The following is a 20027-nucleotide window of genomic DNA, read 5'->3' as shown; positions in this document are numbered from 1 at the left end:
TCTTGCACTTGTGAGGCATGCTGCTGGCAATGATTCAGCCTTTTAACGTGTTTCCATAGCAACGTGGCTAGACACAAAGATCTCCTCTGTGTACGAGTGGTTTGAGCCTGCTCTGCAACACAGGCAGCCCTTATATGCTTTATAAGGCTCACACAGAGATCCCTGGGCTAGTTAAATATTACTCCAGCCCATCCACTCCATCGTCCCATTGGACCCACCGACCAGCCTCAAAGAGCAGAAACACAACGCTGCCGTAGGAGGACTGAAGTGCACTGACGCTTATTCCATACTGCATTAAACCTGACTAATGACAACCACATTTCCAGAAGAGATGGATCGGTTTGTTAGATTAGATATTTTATAAATGGAAATGAATGCAGTGCTTTTAATCGCTATCCTCTTAAATTAAGGGACCATGTTTCTACCCACTAAAATATGAACTGGCTGAGGACAAACCTCCTACATAATAGACATTCTATGAATTGGAGTGCTCAAACAGGTCTTAGCTTTAACACAGTTAGCTGAAATGATGTTAAAGTCCTTAAGCCCATTGACCTTTTTCTTTCAATTCTCTTTGGTTTCCTCTCTTACTGATGGTGCACGCAGCTGTGCTTTGGTTTCTGCTGGGATAACATGAGTAAAATGAGATAAAGGACTTAACCTGGCTGCTACCTTTCCTCTAAATGCCTAATACAGGTTTAATAGACCAAGTCAGGATAGAGCCATTTCTCTCACCTGCTTCCCTCCTTCAATACAGGAGCAACGAGTTCCCGTTTCTACCTCAAAATGAGCCATTAAAGCCATCAAAAGAGATATTGAGAATTACAAAACAGCGAAATGCAAAATCCAAACAGATTCCAGATTTTATTTTCTAAAGGAACTTTAGGCTGAATGTTTGTGTCATTGTCTAACCCATTCCCTATTGTGCCTGTGTCCTATCTGCTTGTTTTTACCTGAAGTTACCTAAATCATTTTTGACCATTATCTACTTCCTCATGCAGGGTACTACACTTGTGTGGAGGTTATCTTCACCCTAAGGCGACAGGTTGGCTTCTACCTGATGGGTGTTTACGCCCCGACGCTGCTCATCGTAGTCCTCTCCTGGCTGTCCTTCTGGATCAACCCTGATGCGAGTGCTGCCAGGGTGCCTTTGGGTACGGATTATTTGATCAATTCCACCACCTTCCACTGACATTTACCAATACACACGATGTGTAAATATTCCTTGTGCTGCTCAACCAGGGCTGAGTGCACGTTGGATATTAGATCCAAAGAGGGGAGGGGATTATTCAGGTAAATAAAGCGTGAAAACCCCTTTTGTAAAAATCCATAGATAAAAATGAACCCTCTGTAGAATATAAATGTTTAAGGGATCATTGACATGACGGCCTCGATCTTCTCCATTGTGACATCATCAATCACTTTGACACCATGATGGACTTTATCCATCAAGCATGGTGACTTTGGCCAGTGTTGTTCGTTATGTCATAAATCACTGAATGTAAGTTTAATTGACAGATAGGACCCACCGCAAGCTTAGTTGTTATTGGCAGTGCAAGTCTAAATACATGGGAATTCGAGCCCGCAGTAACTGCACATTTTTACTGGTTTGTCGAGGTGAAAAAGTTCTTAGTTTTTAGTCATGGAAAAGAACCCAAGGTTGATCGGTTTGATTACCAGATCTAAGTGGTCACATCAGATTCCTAAATGCATAAACATAAATGCATTCAATCTGAAATATCAACAGACTAGGGATGTAACGATATACCGAATATCGCGGTAAATAAACGTCCCAATACCGTCGTGAGACTGACAAAATCTACCGCGATTTAAAAAAAAAAAAAACTTTATTTAACCAGGTGGTCCCATTGAGATCATCGATCTCTTTTTCAAGATGGCAGCAAGTAGGTTACAACATGAACATAAAACAACAGAAGGACATCGTATTTACAGGGCTACATTTACACACCTAGAGACATTGACAAGTACCAACAGTATATTTATATCTCGCCCTGTCAATAAGCCTCACCTTCTTGGCAAAAACTGTATTGTTTTTGAAGTGGTGGAGAGACAATGCACAGTTTCGCCCACTGCTGTCACCCATGACCACAGCATATCTCTCCGTCCCACTGAGGTGGCGTTAGACTTTTTCGCTGTCCGTCATTTTGACAGACAGGATCGTAAAATGTCCGTCATAATCCCTTATTACCCGTCGGGTCTGAACAGTTCACGAGAGAGCACGCTCGTGAACTGTCAACGGAGGGGGGGACAGTGTTATGCCGTGTGTGCATGCACCTCGTGGGAGCGCACACAGCGTAAAGCAAAACCTCATGTATTGATCTGTACGGCAAAGTACGGTTTGGAAACTATATCATTTCCTTTTGGAGGGCATGCATAACACGGCATAACACCAGAGCCTCGCTGCGGGGAAACGTTGGCGCTGTTCCGAGTTTGTTCTAATCTGTCAAAATGACAGACTGCTTTCAGATTTTTCCGTCATTGTTAAATAAAATATCCGGTTAACGCGACCACTGCTGTCCCAGCAACATCAGTACCAAGCGAGAGAGTTTTTTCCAGAGCAGGGGATATTGTAAGTGCCCAAACATCCCAGTTTATAAATACCTGGAAATGTGGACATTCTCATATTCCTAAAAACCTGTCTGATGATGCTGAGTGAGTGACTAGTGAGTTTGAGTTGAGTTACTTGAAAAACTAAAGTGAAACTTGATTTATTTTATTGCAGGGTCTGATTATTAAATGTCCTTGTTTATTTGTGAGATGCAGTGGCACAAAGATAATGCCTACTTTATTTGGTAGCACTAGTACTGTAGGTACAAACACATGGTTTTCTTGTTCCAGTCTGTTACTGTCACTTTGTTTTTGACACTTTAAAATACTGCTATCCTACTAAAATGCTGTACAAATCAGATTTATTAAATAATAAAGAAACATTTTCCGAGTAAAAAAAAATTATTTTATTTTTATTATTCAATATCGCGATAAATACATCCCTACAACAGACTGGATTACATTTTCTATCCAGCCACTTTGCCAGTTAAATTCAAACACAGACCTACACTGCCAACATGAAATAGCATTTAGTCAATTGTGGCCACTCTATTTAACTCAAGCTTAAAATATGCAGGCACATGACTTTGAGAAGAGAACAAGTACAAGGACATGTGTGTTCCTGATAAAGCATTATATTAATCAGTAACAAGAGTTCTTCAGGAGAGAGAGAACCAGGAACCGCTCAGGTGGCCAATGAGCCACACCTGCCCAGCCTGAAGAAGGTGCAGCTAGACCGTTAGCCTGAGACCCGAGAGGATACGGGAATGTTTTGGCACCGCTAGTGCTTGTTTATGCACAGAATAAATCAAGAGCTAGAAACAGATCAGCTGTCGCTGGTGTCCCTCTTGCTTAATGTGTTGTTGGCACAGCCATGGGGCAAGTCTTAGCTGCCACCTGCATGATGGGAAACTCTCAAACTAGGTTTAAACACTTTGTTTGGTCAGAATGGTCGACGGATATTAAAGAAACCCTATTACGATTGTTAGGGCATTCCCTATATTGTGTTACATAGGTTTTTGTTCATGTAAATACAAAGGCTGACATCTTAAAGTTCACCATAGAACCTGAAACGCCTTAATCGGACTCCTTTGTTTACTTCTGTAATATAATGACATCAGAAAGTAAGACTCACACTTCGTGGCTAAGGGGCGAGACATCTCTCAGCGGTTGACCAATCACAACAGAGACAGCCAGCTAAAATAAAGAGCTTTTTGAACATTAGAGCATGGAGGCATGTCACAGTAGAGGCACACAATACAAATATGAACCTGAAAGTTAGCATACTAGGGTATTGGGTAAAGGGTAAAATGGTAGAATTTAAAATACAGGGTGTCCGCAGGGTCTTAAAAAGTATTAAAAGTTGATCAATCAATTTAGCGAAAATTAAGGCTATTAAAAAGTATTAAAAAGTATTAAACGACATTTTCCAAGGTATTAAGAAGGTCCACAGCAACGACAACATGAAACACCCTTTAATTTACTGAAACAACATGTCGGGAAACCCCCTCAAGGTGGCCCCATGCATAGCGTGCCATAAAATGCTGCTTCTTATTTTAAGTTCTCATTCATAACACTCCGTTCGATGTCTCACTATGGGATGCGCCTCATCGCGGAGCAAACAGAAGCATCAATCTCATTACGCCAATCCTGATTGGCTGGTGATCTTGACGTCAGCGTCAGGGAATCCACCCCCTATAAGTAGCTTGCGCCACGACGCATGCGTCATTCAAACACCTCTTCTCGCTTCAGAGCACATCTCACAGTAGCCGGGCAAGCTTCACAGTCCACAGACTGAACCCAAATACCCATTTCGGTCGACGGGCGCTCGCCGGCTACTCCTTCTGCTTCGCAGGAAGACGGTAGTACTAACGCTGTTAGTATTTAAAATCGACCTCGCCCTTCTCGTACCCGAGAAAGTAAGGTAGGTCCGATTTTTTCAAACTAGCAGCACACCTGTTGCTAGCTCGCTCCCTCTCTACCGACACCACGGTAGCGAGGAAGTTTTTTCTTTTCTCTTCTCCACGGAGGAAGAAAGGATTTAAGGAGCATACTGCCACACCAGTCAGTATTCTCCGGGAATAAAAGACCCACACCGTCCTTTTCTCCGGATTAAGGACAGGGTGGTAATATCTTTTTCTCCCGTCCCACCTGTCGAGAGCGGGTCCTCTCCCCGCCACGAGGCGACCAAGATGGACGCCCCTCTCCCTCACACCAGAGGAGTCAGGGACTCGGTGGCTCGACTCTGCGGCTGCGGGTTGAAGATCTCGGGGACAGACACACACCAGGTCTGTTCGTCCTGCCTCGGGCTGGAACACGCCGAACCCCGGCTCATGCGGACATTGTGTCTGCTTCACCGTTAAGAGCCTCCGCCGACGGTTAGCACGACAAGCTAGCCTGTCGGAACAGGACCCCCCCCATGTCCACGGACTCGCCGGCCGGCAGTCAAGACACGGGGGCGTCCGCCACAGAGAGTTAGCCCCTCTCCGTGTTGGTCTGGGGCTCACTATCTGCGATGGCCTTAGAACCTTAATCCCGCGCCCTGGCAGGCCGGGACCCGGTGACGGCAAGACACGCGGGAATGGTTTCCCTCGCTCCACCAAGCTGGGGCTCCCGGTTAGACCTCACCATGGTCTCACCCGCGGAGGATGTCCTCGGGCTGGACTACGAGGAGGACGAAGAAGAGGACGCCTTGGCGTTCCTCCTGTCCGAATCGGATGAACAGGAAGAGGACACCTTCATGTCACCGGCTCAGGCTGCAAAGCCTGAGGCGAGAGCTGCTCTCCCGGGCGATAGCACACTGAATGTGTCCTCGCTGTTAACCGCCTACCAAGCGGAGCTCTGCGAGGACCTGTCGGGTAACCCGGGGGCAGCCACTCTGGACGAGATGGCAGCGGTCACGGACATTTGTCTCTGTGTCCAACGCTGCGCCGTCTAGGCCACGGGCAAGGCAATTGGGATCATGGTGGTGCAGGAAAGAGTGAGATGGCTCAACCTCACCACTCTCCCAGACCGGGAAAAGGAGGATGTGCTGGATATGCCCATCGTTCCCGAGGGAATTGTCGGCTCCGCTCTCGCCTCCATGCAAAGGAGGTGTGAGACGAAGAAGAGGGAGGACGAGGCACTCCACCTCTGCCTCCCTCGAAGGGTCCAGCCGCTGCTCTAGCAGCAGCAGTCCTCTGCCCAAGCTGCCTCGAACTCTGCTCGGTTTAAAGCACCGAAGACGCAGAGGTCGCAGCTCACCCCGAGTCCCCAGCCCAGGCTGGAGACAAGGGCAGGCTGGCCTAGAAACTCTCCGGTTCCGGCTGCAGCTCAGGCTCAGCCAACCCAGAATTGTGGCCAGCATTCGAGGAAGAAGAAGCGAGCGGCGTGACAGCCCCTCCTTCTCCCCTCCGTGAATGTGTTCCTGCCGCCTCGAGAGATGCCTAAACACCATCCTCAAGTCCGCACAAACACATGTCACACATTGGTTGATCCTTCTGTCATAAAACATTTGCCGCTGACGCATCCAGGCTTCAGGCCGAGGGCGCAGCTCCAAAAAATGAAAAGAAAATCAATAAAGCCAATAAACAGCCCGTCAATTGTTGCCCCTCTGAGAGCAGCTACGGCATCTCTCAAAAGGCGGATTACTGACGCAACGCGCATGCGCAGTGTCGGTGGGTATTGTCGATAAGGGGCACCACTGTGTTCAGACACTAGAGGGCCCCATAACACAACAAATAGAGACTCAGAGAGGAGGAGATGTGACATCCTCACTGGCTCTAAGGAGCACGCAGTGGGAGATGCTCACATCATCTGCTTGGGTTTTCAAGACAGTAACACGGGGCTACAGACTCCAGTTTGCTGTCACCCCCCCTCGCTTCTCGGGCATTCTGCACTCGCAGGCCCGAGGAGAGTCAGCCCTCATTCTGGAGAGAGAGATTATCTCACTCCTAGAAAAGAGGGCTATATCTATTGTACCCGCCAAGCAGAGTCAGGGCGGCTTTTATTCCAAGTATTTCCTCGTTCCCAAACGGGGAGGGAACGGAATTCGGCCAATACTTGATTTAAGGGCTCTGAACAAATATCTAAAAAGATATAAGTTCAGAATGCTCACTCACACATCTCTGCTGCGGCTCATGTGACAAGACGACTGGTTTACATCAGTCGACCTGAAAGATGCGTATTTTCACATCCCAGTATATTACCCACACAGGAAATATTTGAGATTCCCATTTCAGGGGATCTGTTATGAATACAGAGTACTCCCCTTCGGCCTGTCTCTCAGTCCAAGGGTGTTTGTACGATGTACGGAAGCCGTGAATGCCCCGTTGAGACAACAGGGCATTCGCCTGGCGACCTACCTGGACGACTGGCTGCTTCTCGCACAGTCGGAGCAGGAGGCTGTTACGCAGACAAATGTCCTCGTAAAGCACCTGCTCAACCTGCGCAGACTATACTCTTCCTGGGTTTACGCCTGAACTCGGTGCCCTTTTCAGCTCGCTTGTCAGCGGAAAGAGTGAAAGCTTTCAGAGCTTGTCTCGCTCTTTTCCAAAACGACACTTCAGTTCTCAGAGTAACATGAAGTGAGATGTCTCACCAGACGGCCCTCCTTGCTATGGTGAAGCGAGAAGAGGTGCTTATTTTGAATGACGCATACGTTGTGGCGCAAGCTACTTATAGGGGGTGGATTCCCTGACGCTGACGTCAAGATCACCAGCCAATCAGGATTGGCGTAATGAGATTGATGCTTCTGTTTGCTCCGCGATGAGGCGCATCCCATAGTGAGACATCTCACTTCATGTTACTCTGAGACTGGGGTTACGTAAGTAACCTATAGTTTCGTTGCCTTGCTCCGCTCTGTGGGGGGGGGGGGGGGGTTATCTGCTGGTGGACTACCTGAGAGATATACAGCAGGAGAACACGCCGTCCACCGCGGAGAATAAACAGAAGGGCAACCATGCTCCGGGGTCTTCTTCGCTGCTTGTGGTGTATTTTGTGGCGGCAGCAGCGCCACTTACAGGCCTGGCATATGTACTACAGCGTTTCCAGCATTTCCAGCGGTCTAGTGTGAACGGACACGTTAATGAATCGAATGCGTGTGAACGGAAGACTTTTTTGCGTTTGCGTATGCGTTTTACTATATGCGTCCTCGTGGGGCCGGGGTCTAAGCCAAACTATATCCGGTCACAGAGATCTGCTATTTTAAAGTAAGGTCAACACATATCGACCCTAAATATAGTCTATATTAAGAACGAGAAAAGTCTTAACATATATATCGTTTTTTTGTAAACATATGACAATGTGTGAGGGTGATGACGTCAGAGCATCGTCCTATGTGCCGGGCTTAGCCCCGGACAGCCCCAGCCCAATTTAACCCCTGGGTATTTGTGAGGGAGCTCCTATATGGCATGACCCCGCTGAAGCTCACCAAAGTTTAATATATTTCATAGTTCAAAGTTTTGTCAATTGTTTTCTTTATTGGTCAAATACTGGTTTCTAATGGTTTCTGATGGTTTTACTGGAACGAAAGAGCACCGAGCACAGAAGCAACAAAGCAGCATACTGCATTAAACCTGACCTTCACAGAGAGGTTGAAGTTCATGTGGAGAGGAGGCTTCAGCAGTCTGTCTGCACTCTGTTTAGTTTTGCTATCTTACAATCAATATAGTAAATGTGAGGTAAAGTGTCGCTAATGTAACCGGTTAGAACTCGAAGTTGCGATGAGGTCTTAAAATGTATGGAAAGGATCTTAAAAGGTATTACATTTGACTTCAGGATTCCTGCATATACCCTGAAATAACATCATCATCCAGACAAAGCTTCAGTTTGTTTAAAAATGCCCATTCCACTTCATGCGCCTAATATGTCAGTGTCACCAACAAACCGCATCACACGGGCACCGCTGTGTGTGCAGCGCTGCAAGGAAAAGATAATCATTGTTATCCCACTCCACTCCTCCATTTCTCCACCCTCCCTCCAGTTTTACATCACCACTCTCATCCCATCATCACCCCACCTCCTCCTGGAAGCCTCCTCTGACTTCTCTCTAAATGGGATCAGACCAGGTCAGTCAACATTAAGGTGTGGGTCTGCACTCATGCATTGCTCTCTTCTGTGTGTGTTAGCCTTTTTTGTGTTCCCTTTTGGATGTCTACTATATGTGTTCATTTAACTGAGAGTGTTTTTTACGTTTTCATGTTTAGAGTGTGTTTTCTTTCGACAAAGGTTGTCTTTCCATTGCATCAAAAATATGTTTTTCTGTCCGATACAAAGTGCAGGTTAATTGTGTACAGGCTGTGTATCATAGGGAGAAAAAGACAAACAAAGCTATTTTAGTATCGCCACCTTTCATGTTCCCGCTTCATAGATAATAGGCGTGCTACCGGGATGACAACACTCTCTTTAACAGTTTTATTAGAAATCTTGAACCCTGTATGAACCCGCTCTTGATGAGTGACCATAATGAAGCCTGCAGGCAAAACCAATCGGCCCTTCTATTGTATTTATCATTTCTCTATAGCTTCACTACAGGAACAGTGATTGCAGTCGTTGGTGGTTATAATACCATCCGAGGAGAGTGGTTGTAATTATTTCTGATGTTGCTGCTGTGCAGCGGGGATGTCTAACCTGTAATCCTGTTAGCTATCAGAGATAAAAACAATTTGGAATTACTGCTATTAGGGGCTGTCTGAGCTCCTGCATATGTGCTAATAAAGGAGGTAAAAGAACGGTCATGGATTTCTAATTGCACTTATGTTCACAGTAACCCTGGGTGGGTGTGAACATTTGATGACAGCTTGTTTGCATATTGGGAGATTAAATTGTTCAGTACTTAGTGCTTTGATAAGGAAATGAATCTGTTTCTTTCTCCCAGTAGTAAGTCGATGCAATGCTTGTGCTCAATGATACACCATAATAAAAACCGCTAGAGGACACATTCAGGACTGTCCTATGTCGCTGTTGTATGTTGACAATCATGGTTACACCCAGTCATGATTAACAACAGCTAGGAATTGATCCCAAATATAATTTGGGAAAATATATCAGGAACCAAACCAGAATTTGACATCGACTACCTAGTTATATTATTGTCTTGTTTACTTACTATTATCCGATCAGTAGATATGTAAAGTGCAGAAACGAGATGTAATAGAAAAGTTAGATTTCCACTTCACATCAAACTTCCTTTGACTTTGCTGACTGACAAGGTTAATTGCCTTCTTCTTCATTAAGGCATCCTCTCGGTGCTCTCTCTGTCCTCCGAGTGCACCTCCCTGGCTCAGGAGCTGCCCAAAGTGTCCTACGTCAAGGCCATCGACATCTGGCTCATCGCTTGCCTGCTGTTTGGTTTTGCCTCGCTGGTGGAGTACGCCGTGGTTCAAGTGATGCTTAACAGCCCGAAGCGCATCGAAGAGGAGAAGGCCAAGATGGCGGTGAAGGAGAAGGCACTGGGAAACATCCCCGATGCCAAGAACAACGCGGTCAACGGGACCGGAGGGACGCCGCTGCATGTCAGCACCTTGCACGTCAGTACAACTGGTTTGATAACTTGTGTGTGTGTAGATGTTTGTACATGTGTGTAGGTGTGTGTGTGTGTTTCACTCTTACAAAATACTGTGCACATGAAATCAGCAGAATCAGCTTTCTCCATTCAAAACACTATTTCCTAATATTCATTAGGAGCAAAAGGCCAGTTGATATTTGACCACAAGTTGGAATTGTTTAATGGTTTTATGTTTGTCTATTGATGGGCAGGCTTACTTTATTATTGAAACAATCCCCGGTTATATTTTGGGTGGCAACCTATGTAGTTGTCTTACCCCTTTCTCACTTCCCCTTGTTTCCTGACGATATCTACACTGTCACTCACTTAAAATTAGGGGAAAAGGACACAGAAATCATCTTAGAAAAAGATAGCAAGTATTTTACCTCTTTATCGAAAGTCATCTTTCTCAGTTGTTGTCAACAGCTAATCCCCTGACTCCATTACATCTCATGTGGACAGCATTCATAGTACGATGATGCTGTGTCTTCCAAACTATATACTAAATATCCCAAATAAAATAGTTTTACTGCTCATTCTACCCATATGGTAATTGTAATATTGACATTATCTTGTATGCATTTATATACAGTTCTTTACTTTATGTTGAATCTTACACACCAAGAAAACAACAAAACAAACTATTCAAAATGATGTATGACTGAAGCCAAAGGAAATGTCAAATTATGCATTTAGGTTTCCGACAGTACTTGCAATTCTGACTTTCACTTTATGTATAACGTGCAAACCCATAAGCATACAAGATTTCCCCTTGGACTTGATGTTGCAGTTCAATCACCCCACATTTAAATATATATTTTTTGTTGCTTTGTGAAAGCGTGCAATGCATATTTTCTCAGTCTGTGTTTGACCTTCAACCTACAACTATAGTACAATAGTAAATAACATATTTCCGATCAAACAGCCTCAGGCGTGTAACAGTGAAGCATAGAGATGTCATCTAAATGCAAAACATGGAATTCCACTCCTTAATAATTGGCATTGTCTCCATCACACACAGCTCAGTCACGACTCAAGTCTGACACTCACGTGCACATCAGGCGTGCAGCATGTTGTATGGGTCTTCCAATTGTACGCCTAATTGAAATTAATTTACCTCCGAGTCTACGGACCGCATTCAGTTCGAGAGGATTACATTACTCCATTGAGGTTTAATGGATTGTCTTGTCAAAACCAAATCAAAATAATGAAGCTCTAATGAGCTTAATGACTTCAGTGAGTTAGCATCCAACCTCTGATTAGATCCCGTTCACCCCGCAGGCCTTCTGGGAAGTTGATGAAAGGATTTTTGTTGGACGACATTAAACTGCATCCTTTTGCTGTTCGTTTTTTCCTTGTTGTCTGCTCTGATGGCACATAGAGGGAGTAGAGGAGTTACAAGGCTCAAGATGAGAAAGCAACCATATTAGGCAGCATTGTAAAACACAAAGTACATCTAATTGTGGCTCCAAACATATTTCCTCGCTCTTAAAATAACAGTCCATTTATCAGATTTGAGTCCAAACTTCAGGATCAAACATCTACTTTACTGGGTTTTTTTCAAAGTCTGTTTTCAATCAAGTCAAATAATCATAAACAGCCTCCTTTCAATGTTCCTCACAGTTTAGATGAATCATATCTGCCGAGTGGATGTGATGTCCCAGATACATCACACATTCACACAACATTTTTTTTTGGTTTTAGAAAGGGCCCTTTTATGCTGTTTGTGGTTTTCCCTTTCCTTTAGTGTGTTATAGGTTTTTGTGCATGCAAATCAGGGGTGGGGAACCTTCAATTTGTTCAACATCCTCCGAGGGCCGTACAAATTATTGACCTCTGCTTAAAAATACTAAAATCACAGCCCATTCATTTGGCCTTTCTTTCATGCCGTGCAAAGAAAGAGCAACCTCTTAATCCAGATATCTCACCATGACTCACGTATGCATGCACGTGCACGGTTGTGGCATGACCACCCAAACAGAAGGATATGGACACAAGATGTGTGCAAATGTATTTAGTTTCCTATCCATGTGGACATGATTTAAGTTGGGAGTGGACCTAACCTCCTCTAGGGGGGTCCGGGGGCATGCTATTTTTTTTTTAATGTTGAAGTTAAAAGCATCAATCTGGTGCACTTTGAGAGCAACATTAAGAGATCTATGGATACATCTCTCAACACCCATATGAAACAGAATTGTAAGCAGATGTTCTTTTTCTTTATGGATATTTTACAAATCACTCCGCTTTCAAACTGTATTCTTGTTTATTAATAACAACTTTGTTTTACTGTCATATAGTATGGTATACCTGTTTACTTTATTCTCTTATTTGTTTTATAACTATAATGATCATATACTATAGAGATGTTTCTTTACCTCACTGGTTGTAGAAAAAATTCTTATATTCGTTAGCATAGCTAGCTAACCAGATGCTAATAACAACAAAGTTATTGACTGTATGATCAGTATGACAGATGAACAGATCGCCACTGGGCTTTCAACTAAAGACACAGCCACGCAAAAACTGCGGCATGTGTATGGCTCCTTATCTGAAGTGCCGGAGCCGTGTTCTGGTGCTCTCCATCAGCACTGCACCCCTGTCAGACGAGACATATACCACGTGATGACACGTTAGGCTCGTGTTGTGTTCAAGGACCCTGACTGTGGTCAGGAAAAACAGGCAAATTACCTCGAGGGCCGTACCAAATGGTCTCGCGGTCCGTATACGGCCCGGGGGCCGGAGGTTCCCCACCCCTGATGTAAATGGTCTGCAAAGGCTAGAATCCCACAGTTTCCTCCAGAGGGAGTTTCTCTCCCTCACACTTACGGCCCGTCCACACTACAGCGTCGACAGCATCGACAGCTTCAATCTGCCCATTCACTTTGAATGGGGTGACGTGACGTTGCCTCGCTTTTTCGCCGAACTGAATTGTGGGTAGCATAGTGGTCCGTCTCCACCGGAGTAGCCAGCGCCAGCCAATCAAATCCCGTTTCGGAAAATCTGACAGCTCAAGCCGTAGCCAATCAAACCGCGTCTAAACTGGGAGAGATATCCCGCCGTTCATTTCTATATTTCAAAAAAAGTTGGAGGAGAAACTAACTATCGCTGTAGCAAATCACCCGGTTTTGTATGACCAGACCCTCTTCACCTACCGGGATACAAACCGGAGGAACCAGGCATGGAGGGAGGTGGCAGAGACAGTGGGTGAAACTGGTAGGTTTTCGCCTGTTTGGGGAGTTTATATATATATTGCTCCCATAAAATCCCGGGGGGTTTTGCTTTGTATGTCGGGGGCGGGAGATTCATGTGATTGGTTGTTGGTCGCGTTGCTTGAATAAAATCCCCAAGCTTCAGACATGCCCAGCTCCAAGCTTTTTTTGAAGCTGTAGTGTGGACGCTCCGTTACGGCCCTTCTACACTATAGGCATCAAAAAATCTTGAAGCTGGGCGTGTCTGAGGCTTGGCGATTTCTCGCGCCCAAGGCGACCAACAACCAATCAGGAATCTCCCGCCCGCCCCCGGCATACAAAGCAATAGCAATGTTAAAACGAAGTAAACTGGATATAAAATCCCCAAACAGGCGAAAACCTACCAGTTTCATCCACTGTCTCTGCCTCCTCCCTCCATGCCTGGTTCCTCCGGTTTGTATCCCGGTAGATGAACAGAGACTGATCATACAGCACCGGGTGATTCAATACCGCTATAATGAATTTTCCCTCCATTTTTTTGAATATGAGGAAATGACCTGCGTCGGCTCTCCCAGCATACACGCGGTTTGATTGGCTAGCGCTTGTACTGTCAGATTTGCATACGCGGGATTTGATTGGCTGATGCCAAGCATCGAGCCTCAAAAGTTGAACATTGTTCAACTTTTGATGCTGATAGATGCTCATGATGCTTGCAAAGCCATGCCATGCTCCCCACAATGCAGTTCGGCGAAGTTTCGGGTAGTGGTGGTCTAATGGATAGTGAGGTGGGCTGCAGATCGGAAGGTTCTGAGTTCAAATCCCGCCTGGAACACCACCACTAGTGTGCCCTTGAGTAAGGCACTTAGCCCTCAGTTACTCCAGGGAGAATGTCCCTGTAATTGGTAATTGTAAGTCGCTTTGGATAAAAGCGTCAGCTAAATGAAATGTAATGTAATGTAATGTTTCAAAATCTTCTACGTCACCCCATTCAAATGAATGGGCGAAGCGTTGAAAGCATTTTTCGATGCCTGTAGTGTAGACGGGCCGTCATAGTCATGTCTATCTTTTCAAATAAACTAATTAATAGTGTTGTTCACACAAGGTCGTTTGTGGGTGGTTTTACAGTACATTTTAAGTAAGAATGTTGCCAACCCTCAAACACCTTTTTTCTTCACACAGAAAGATTGAAGATTGACTAGAAAATAAGCAGATAGACATTTGGCTCTGGCTCCAAAAGATCTCAGTCAGCAGTAATGCCATCTGTTGGGGTGGTATGTGTACATATTTATACATATATCTACATATCTCTCCATCCAGTGCACATTATAAGGATACAAATATCTCTGGTGGGGAGAGACAGGAAAAAAGAGAGGAAACAATTAAATCGATGAGGAGGACATTTCAGAAAAATACAGAATTGTAGGAAACACAAGTCAGAGTGCACGGCTCCATGTGCAGTAATCCCAGTCTACTGCTCCCTCGGTCAGTAGTAAACCACTTTGGTCTGGTTCCACTGCCTCAGGGGCCGCCAGCAGCGCCCTGAGATTATTACTTATCTTGGTTTATATATTTTAGATGAAATGCTGCAGAATGTAATAATACTTTTTTTTTTTTTTTTCTCGTCTTTTTTTTTCTTAATTCTGTCAAAGCGTCTTCGAGTTTCATGAAAAGCGCTATAAAAGTCCCATGTATTATTATTATTATTATAATCATTTTGGTTTTTCCTCGTGTTGTTCTCCTGCACCCAGGTGGCAGAGACTCGCTGTAAGAAGGTGTGCACGTCCAAATCAGACCTGCGGACCAATGACTTCAGCATCGTGGGCTCGCTCCCGCGGGACTTTGAGCTGTCAAACTTCGACTGCTACGGGAAGTCCATCGATATCGCCGCTGCTCTCACCAAAAGCCAGGCTAAATCAAAGAAAAGACCTCCTCCCCCGAAACCAGTCATCCCCTCTGCTGCCAAGAGGGTGGACCTGTACGCCCGAGCCCTCTTCCCTTTCTCCTTCCTCTTCTTTAACGTGGTCTACTGGTCCGTATACTTGTGAATATTTTAAATCCATCTTGTATTATCCACCCCCACTTCACTCGAACACATTCAAAGAGTTTTATTCCAAAGTGAACATTGAGTGCGTTTACATGCGCACATTACCCGAGTTTCAGTTTTTTTCTATTGTATTGAGGATATGCTATTTACAAGGACCTGCCTATTCGTATCCCTGTGTCCATCGTTACAGTATCCAGCTTGTGATCCTCTGCCAGCAGGTGTTCTCACCTTACCCACTATGGTCCGTGTTATGAAACAATCTTTTACAACGTGGATACAGTGTTAAAAAGCTTAGGTATATTCGGTTTCTATTTGAGTAATCCAGCTAGCATATCCAGGTTTCTGAAACCGGGATATGACGTTTACATGCTCAACAGATAACAGGGAAACTCCGCATCACAGCCAGGATGCGCATGATGTAAACGCACTCATAGACTAAATGTGAATCTTAACCATACAAAATATCTATCGACAAAAAAAGAAACTTTTCTGTATTATTAGTACATTTATATTTACATAAAAATGGATGACTATAATTGTTTGTGGATAAAAAAAAATCTTATTAATGAATCTTTCTCTACCTAAAATGATTATGTAGCATATTGTATTGGAAACTTTATTTATTGATGATGATACTTGAAGGCTAATACAGGACTGTAGATATAACTGATGTGAAATCCAAAAAGATTGATTGCTTAACAACTAGGCAGAAAATGCGCGGATCTATAAAAGAGCATTAATAGCTATTTGATTTTTGTTCACCTTTGCCAAGAAGCGGGAGTCGGCCCCGCACGTTTATTAAGTTACTAGATTGTATTCAAACTTCAATTCAAAGTGTTACTCTGTAATTACATTGCATGTTTAAAAGAAATGCATGTATATGAAGAGAGAATCTAAATATATAGATAAAGTATTTATTTAATTGTATTATTCCTGTTATGATTTGCTCTTGAGAAGATAAATGGATATGTAAAACACCGTTCCTGTTCAGATGGTTATGTGACACTGCCACTTTTCCAACACATGTAATATTTGACACCTCCACCTGTAGCGTTTGTAAATGGGTCACCAGGGAGCTGTGACCATGTGTTTTGTGAAATTTACTACGAAGAAATAATAAGTTATCAAATGAATTTTCACCATTAAAAATGAACACAAATGTAATCCTCGTTGTGACTGTTATTACTCAAAGTGATTTCTTTCTGGGGATTAAGAAAAGTGTCCTACTCCTGAATGGTATGCAATAGCTGGGGTCTGTATCTCCAGCATCCTTCCTTTGTTTTGCCGACTTCTATCCTGCACAACAACACAGATGTTACTTCTACCGAGGCTTGACCTCTCCTAATTAACCATCACCAGACATCTATTATTCATGCAAACCTGCTCAGAGAATGCCCCCCTGACTATCATTGCGAGACTTCTCATATGAAGTGTGTCTGCGGCTTAATGAAGCAAGATGGATGCTGACCTCATGTCGTGACAACAGGGTAATATTAATCGAGTTTGAGGCAAATTGGACCAGGATTGCTCATGTTAAGGAAAGATACATTCATATGGGTTCTTGTTTTTTTGTGAGTACAGAATCCGAACACACACACTTTTTTTTTGTTCTCTCTCTGGCTGCCATGGTTACAGACATAGGAAAGGATTTTTGTCTGTCATTACTAAAATCCGGCTACAGAAATGGAGTCAGACTGCAACTGCAACTCCGCTCAAGTATCTACAATCACAGACGCAACATGAATCATCAAGAGACACACATGCGTTCACAGATTAGTGTAATTGTCTCCTCGTCTGAAGACTGATTTATATCCAACTGAATCTCAGATGAGAAAGATTCTGCGTTGCACTGCCCTCCGATGGCCACATCAATATCTCCTCAATGAAATAAGGAGATAGAATGCACTCCTGGTAGAAAAGCAGATATAGTGACAGCTGTGTGTGAAGCGGATTTCTATTTCAATCTGAAATACAGAAAGTGTGTATTATGCACTGAAATGCTCCGTTTGCTTCATAAACCATCATTAAATAATATTTTCAGAGGTGAAACAGCTTTAAATGATCAAACATCAGAATCCTTTAGAAGAGGCAGTTAGCAGTGTTAGCAGTTCCTTTTTCTTTAAACTGCCTGCATTTAAAAAAGGTCCCATGTCACGGCCCTTTCTACTGATCATAATTCCATTGTTGAGGTACTGTATACTAGAATAGATTTACATTGTTCAATTTTCCAAACTCACATTGGTTTATCATACAGCATCTCTGTAAAGTATGTATATTCTCTCTGTCCTAAACGGCTTGTTGGAGCTCCGCCCCCCCCTCCCTGTGAGCCCACTGTGATTGGTCAGCTCGTCCACTCTGTTCTGATGAGTCCACCACCGTTACAGCGGAACATCAGTGATTATGTGTTACCATGGCGTTAGCAACCAGAAAATGACACCAGTAAGGACAAGCAGATGAGCATGCTGCGTGGGGTCTGGGTGCCGTGTTGGCGGGACGTTGCGCGGTTCGCTGCTGCGAGGAGCGGACAGTGTGAGCTGGGTTACTGGTGTGGTTTCCTGGTTGCTCCGAGACAGCGAGACATCGCGAACGGACGTGGGAAGGAGGGTGGTGATGAAGGGGCTGCAGCACCCCCATCTGCAAGGCTCCACTAGCAATATCTGAGGCTGTTACCTGCAACAAGCATTACAATATGATCCAGCTAATAGACCTCCATTGGAGAATATTATTTATTTATTTGTTTATTCCACACATGGCAGTTATTTTAAAACAAAACCTGTACACTTTACAAAACATGTACACTTATAGCCTACTCGTTGTTTTTTTTATTTAGGTGTTTTATAGTGCCTGGTGGAAAGGAGCAGGGAGAAGAACATCTTATTTTCCTGCCCCTTCTTTAAAAAAATAACAAGTACATTATACAGTGTAACGATTACATCCAGTAGATGTATCAACTCCTTTCGCTGGAGTGGTGTGACTCATCCATGTCTTTGTGTGTGTGTGTGTGTGAGTGTGTGTGAGTGTGTGTGAGTGTGTGTGAACGCTCAACCCCCGCACCCAGCACCCTGCTAGCAGCACAGTGCAGTAACCTATATCACACAGGGTGCTTTCTAATCCAACATGACCTCTCACCGCGACGCCACCCGGACCGCCGAAAAAAGCACCATGACAGTCAGGCGTGATTAGAGGAGGAGCGGGGGGGGGGAAGCTCATTTACTGTGAACAAGGCTTTCACACATCATGGTGGTGCTTTTACAACCTTATCCCAACAACACAAATACAAGGGGAGCATTTGAATTTCCTCTCAAAAGAAATGCATTTTTATAAACAACACAAAACATTATATTATCATATATTATGAAACAAAGGTCATTTAGTGAGTGACATTTATTTTCTACAGTGTCATGAGTGAATTTGTAACGGTTTCCTCTGGAACTTGAGACGCAGTCGGCTGTTTTCCGAATGCCACGGTACATTTCATTTTAGCCACAGTTCTCCCTCACAGGCAGAGTTTTGTCAGAGCTGGAAATGTGGACGTCAAGACAGTGAGGAGGATGCCATTTCCTTTAGATGTCAAAGTGGCGAGGAGCTCATAGCCAATCTGGAAGAAAGCCGTGACTCTGGGTCCCGATATCACAGTTCGTTCTGCCCAAGCTGCAGAGAAGACAGATTGCGCGAGACAGGGTGATGAAGGGAGTACACCAGGTCTGAATGATAGTGGAGGAAATAGAGGAGATAGACAATGCGCTTCTTTCAACAATGTGTACTTTATTTATGCATCTATCACTGTGTAAACATGTATTTGAAAAATGATAAAATAAGAGCTGGGAACATGAAAACCATCAAAGAGCAAGGGCATCGGGAGAATGCATCATTAGCATAAGACTGAGTAAAGTAAAAAAAAAAAAAATGTAAGATGAAATATGCGATGGAAAATATTCAAAAAGCATGACAGATAAATATCAGCACACACATTTGCACTATCACATGTTTTCATTTCAAGGAGTCCAGTCCGTTTTAAAATATAATGCAAGAGAGAGTTTCAAAATTACATCTCAATTTTCACAATAAAAGTTCTGCCGTGTTCCTTAAACTCTGTGCACATGAATATTTCCCCTTAAGAACATCCTTTTAAGTTTCTGCTTTGATAATATGTAAGGATTGACTGTGTTGCATGTCGTTAGAAGATAGATATCAAAGTGACTCTTATGCTTTGATTTAGGTCTTAATGTGTGCATATGTATAAATGGGTCTTTTGATTGTATATATATATATATATATATATATATATAGGTATATTCATATTTGCATACATATTTTTATATACATTTGTTTTTGTATTCGGGATTGTGGGAAACGGTATTTCGATCTCTCCGTCTGTACACACAAACTGAAAGATTGACGATAAAGTTGACTTTGAACTTGAATTAGTTTTGAACCCGTCATATGATCCGAGGCGGAATCAGCGTTTTAGAGGTCAAATGATTAAAAAGAGGAGGCGGAGCTCGTGCAGTATTGGTACAGATTGAATGCTATTGACGCTGATGCAGTCAGTGTCCAGTCTCAGCACTCTTTGCGACCTTGGGAGCGACCCCTGCAGCCGGTCTTACTCCCCAGAACGGTTCTAATGGCAGTAAATGATTGGCTTAGCAACGTCTGCGTGTCCAAAGACCTTGTTGTGTGTTCACATCACCTCCTAACTTAG

At 43.9% G+C, this 20027-nt stretch overlaps 1 protein-coding gene across 2 annotated transcripts in view; it reads left to right on the top strand.

Annotated features, from left to right (window-relative positions):
* Positions 1–16469, top strand: part of glrbb (glycine receptor, beta b) — a 41803-nt gene extending 25334 nt beyond the window's left edge. For both annotated transcript variants that reach the window (XM_034092331.2, XM_071204519.1), the window contains 3 exons: positions 1002–1154; positions 9784–10076; positions 15030–16469. In XM_034092331.2, coding sequence (XP_033948222.1) covers positions 1002–1154; positions 9784–10076; positions 15030–15326 — 743 coding nt within the window. In that variant the 3' untranslated portion in view covers positions 15327–16469. The remainder of the gene's footprint in view (positions 1–1001; positions 1155–9783; positions 10077–15029) is intronic.
* Positions 16470–20027: the final 3558 nt, after the last annotated feature.

The sequence above is a fragment of the Pseudochaenichthys georgianus genome, chromosome 10, assembly GCF_902827115.2.
Source record: "Pseudochaenichthys georgianus chromosome 10, fPseGeo1.2, whole genome shotgun sequence".
NCBI classification, from domain to species: Eukaryota; Metazoa; Chordata; class Actinopteri; order Perciformes; family Channichthyidae; genus Pseudochaenichthys; species Pseudochaenichthys georgianus.
The sequence above is the reverse complement of the archived record's forward strand: the minus strand, read 5'-3'. Positions and strand labels throughout refer to the sequence as shown.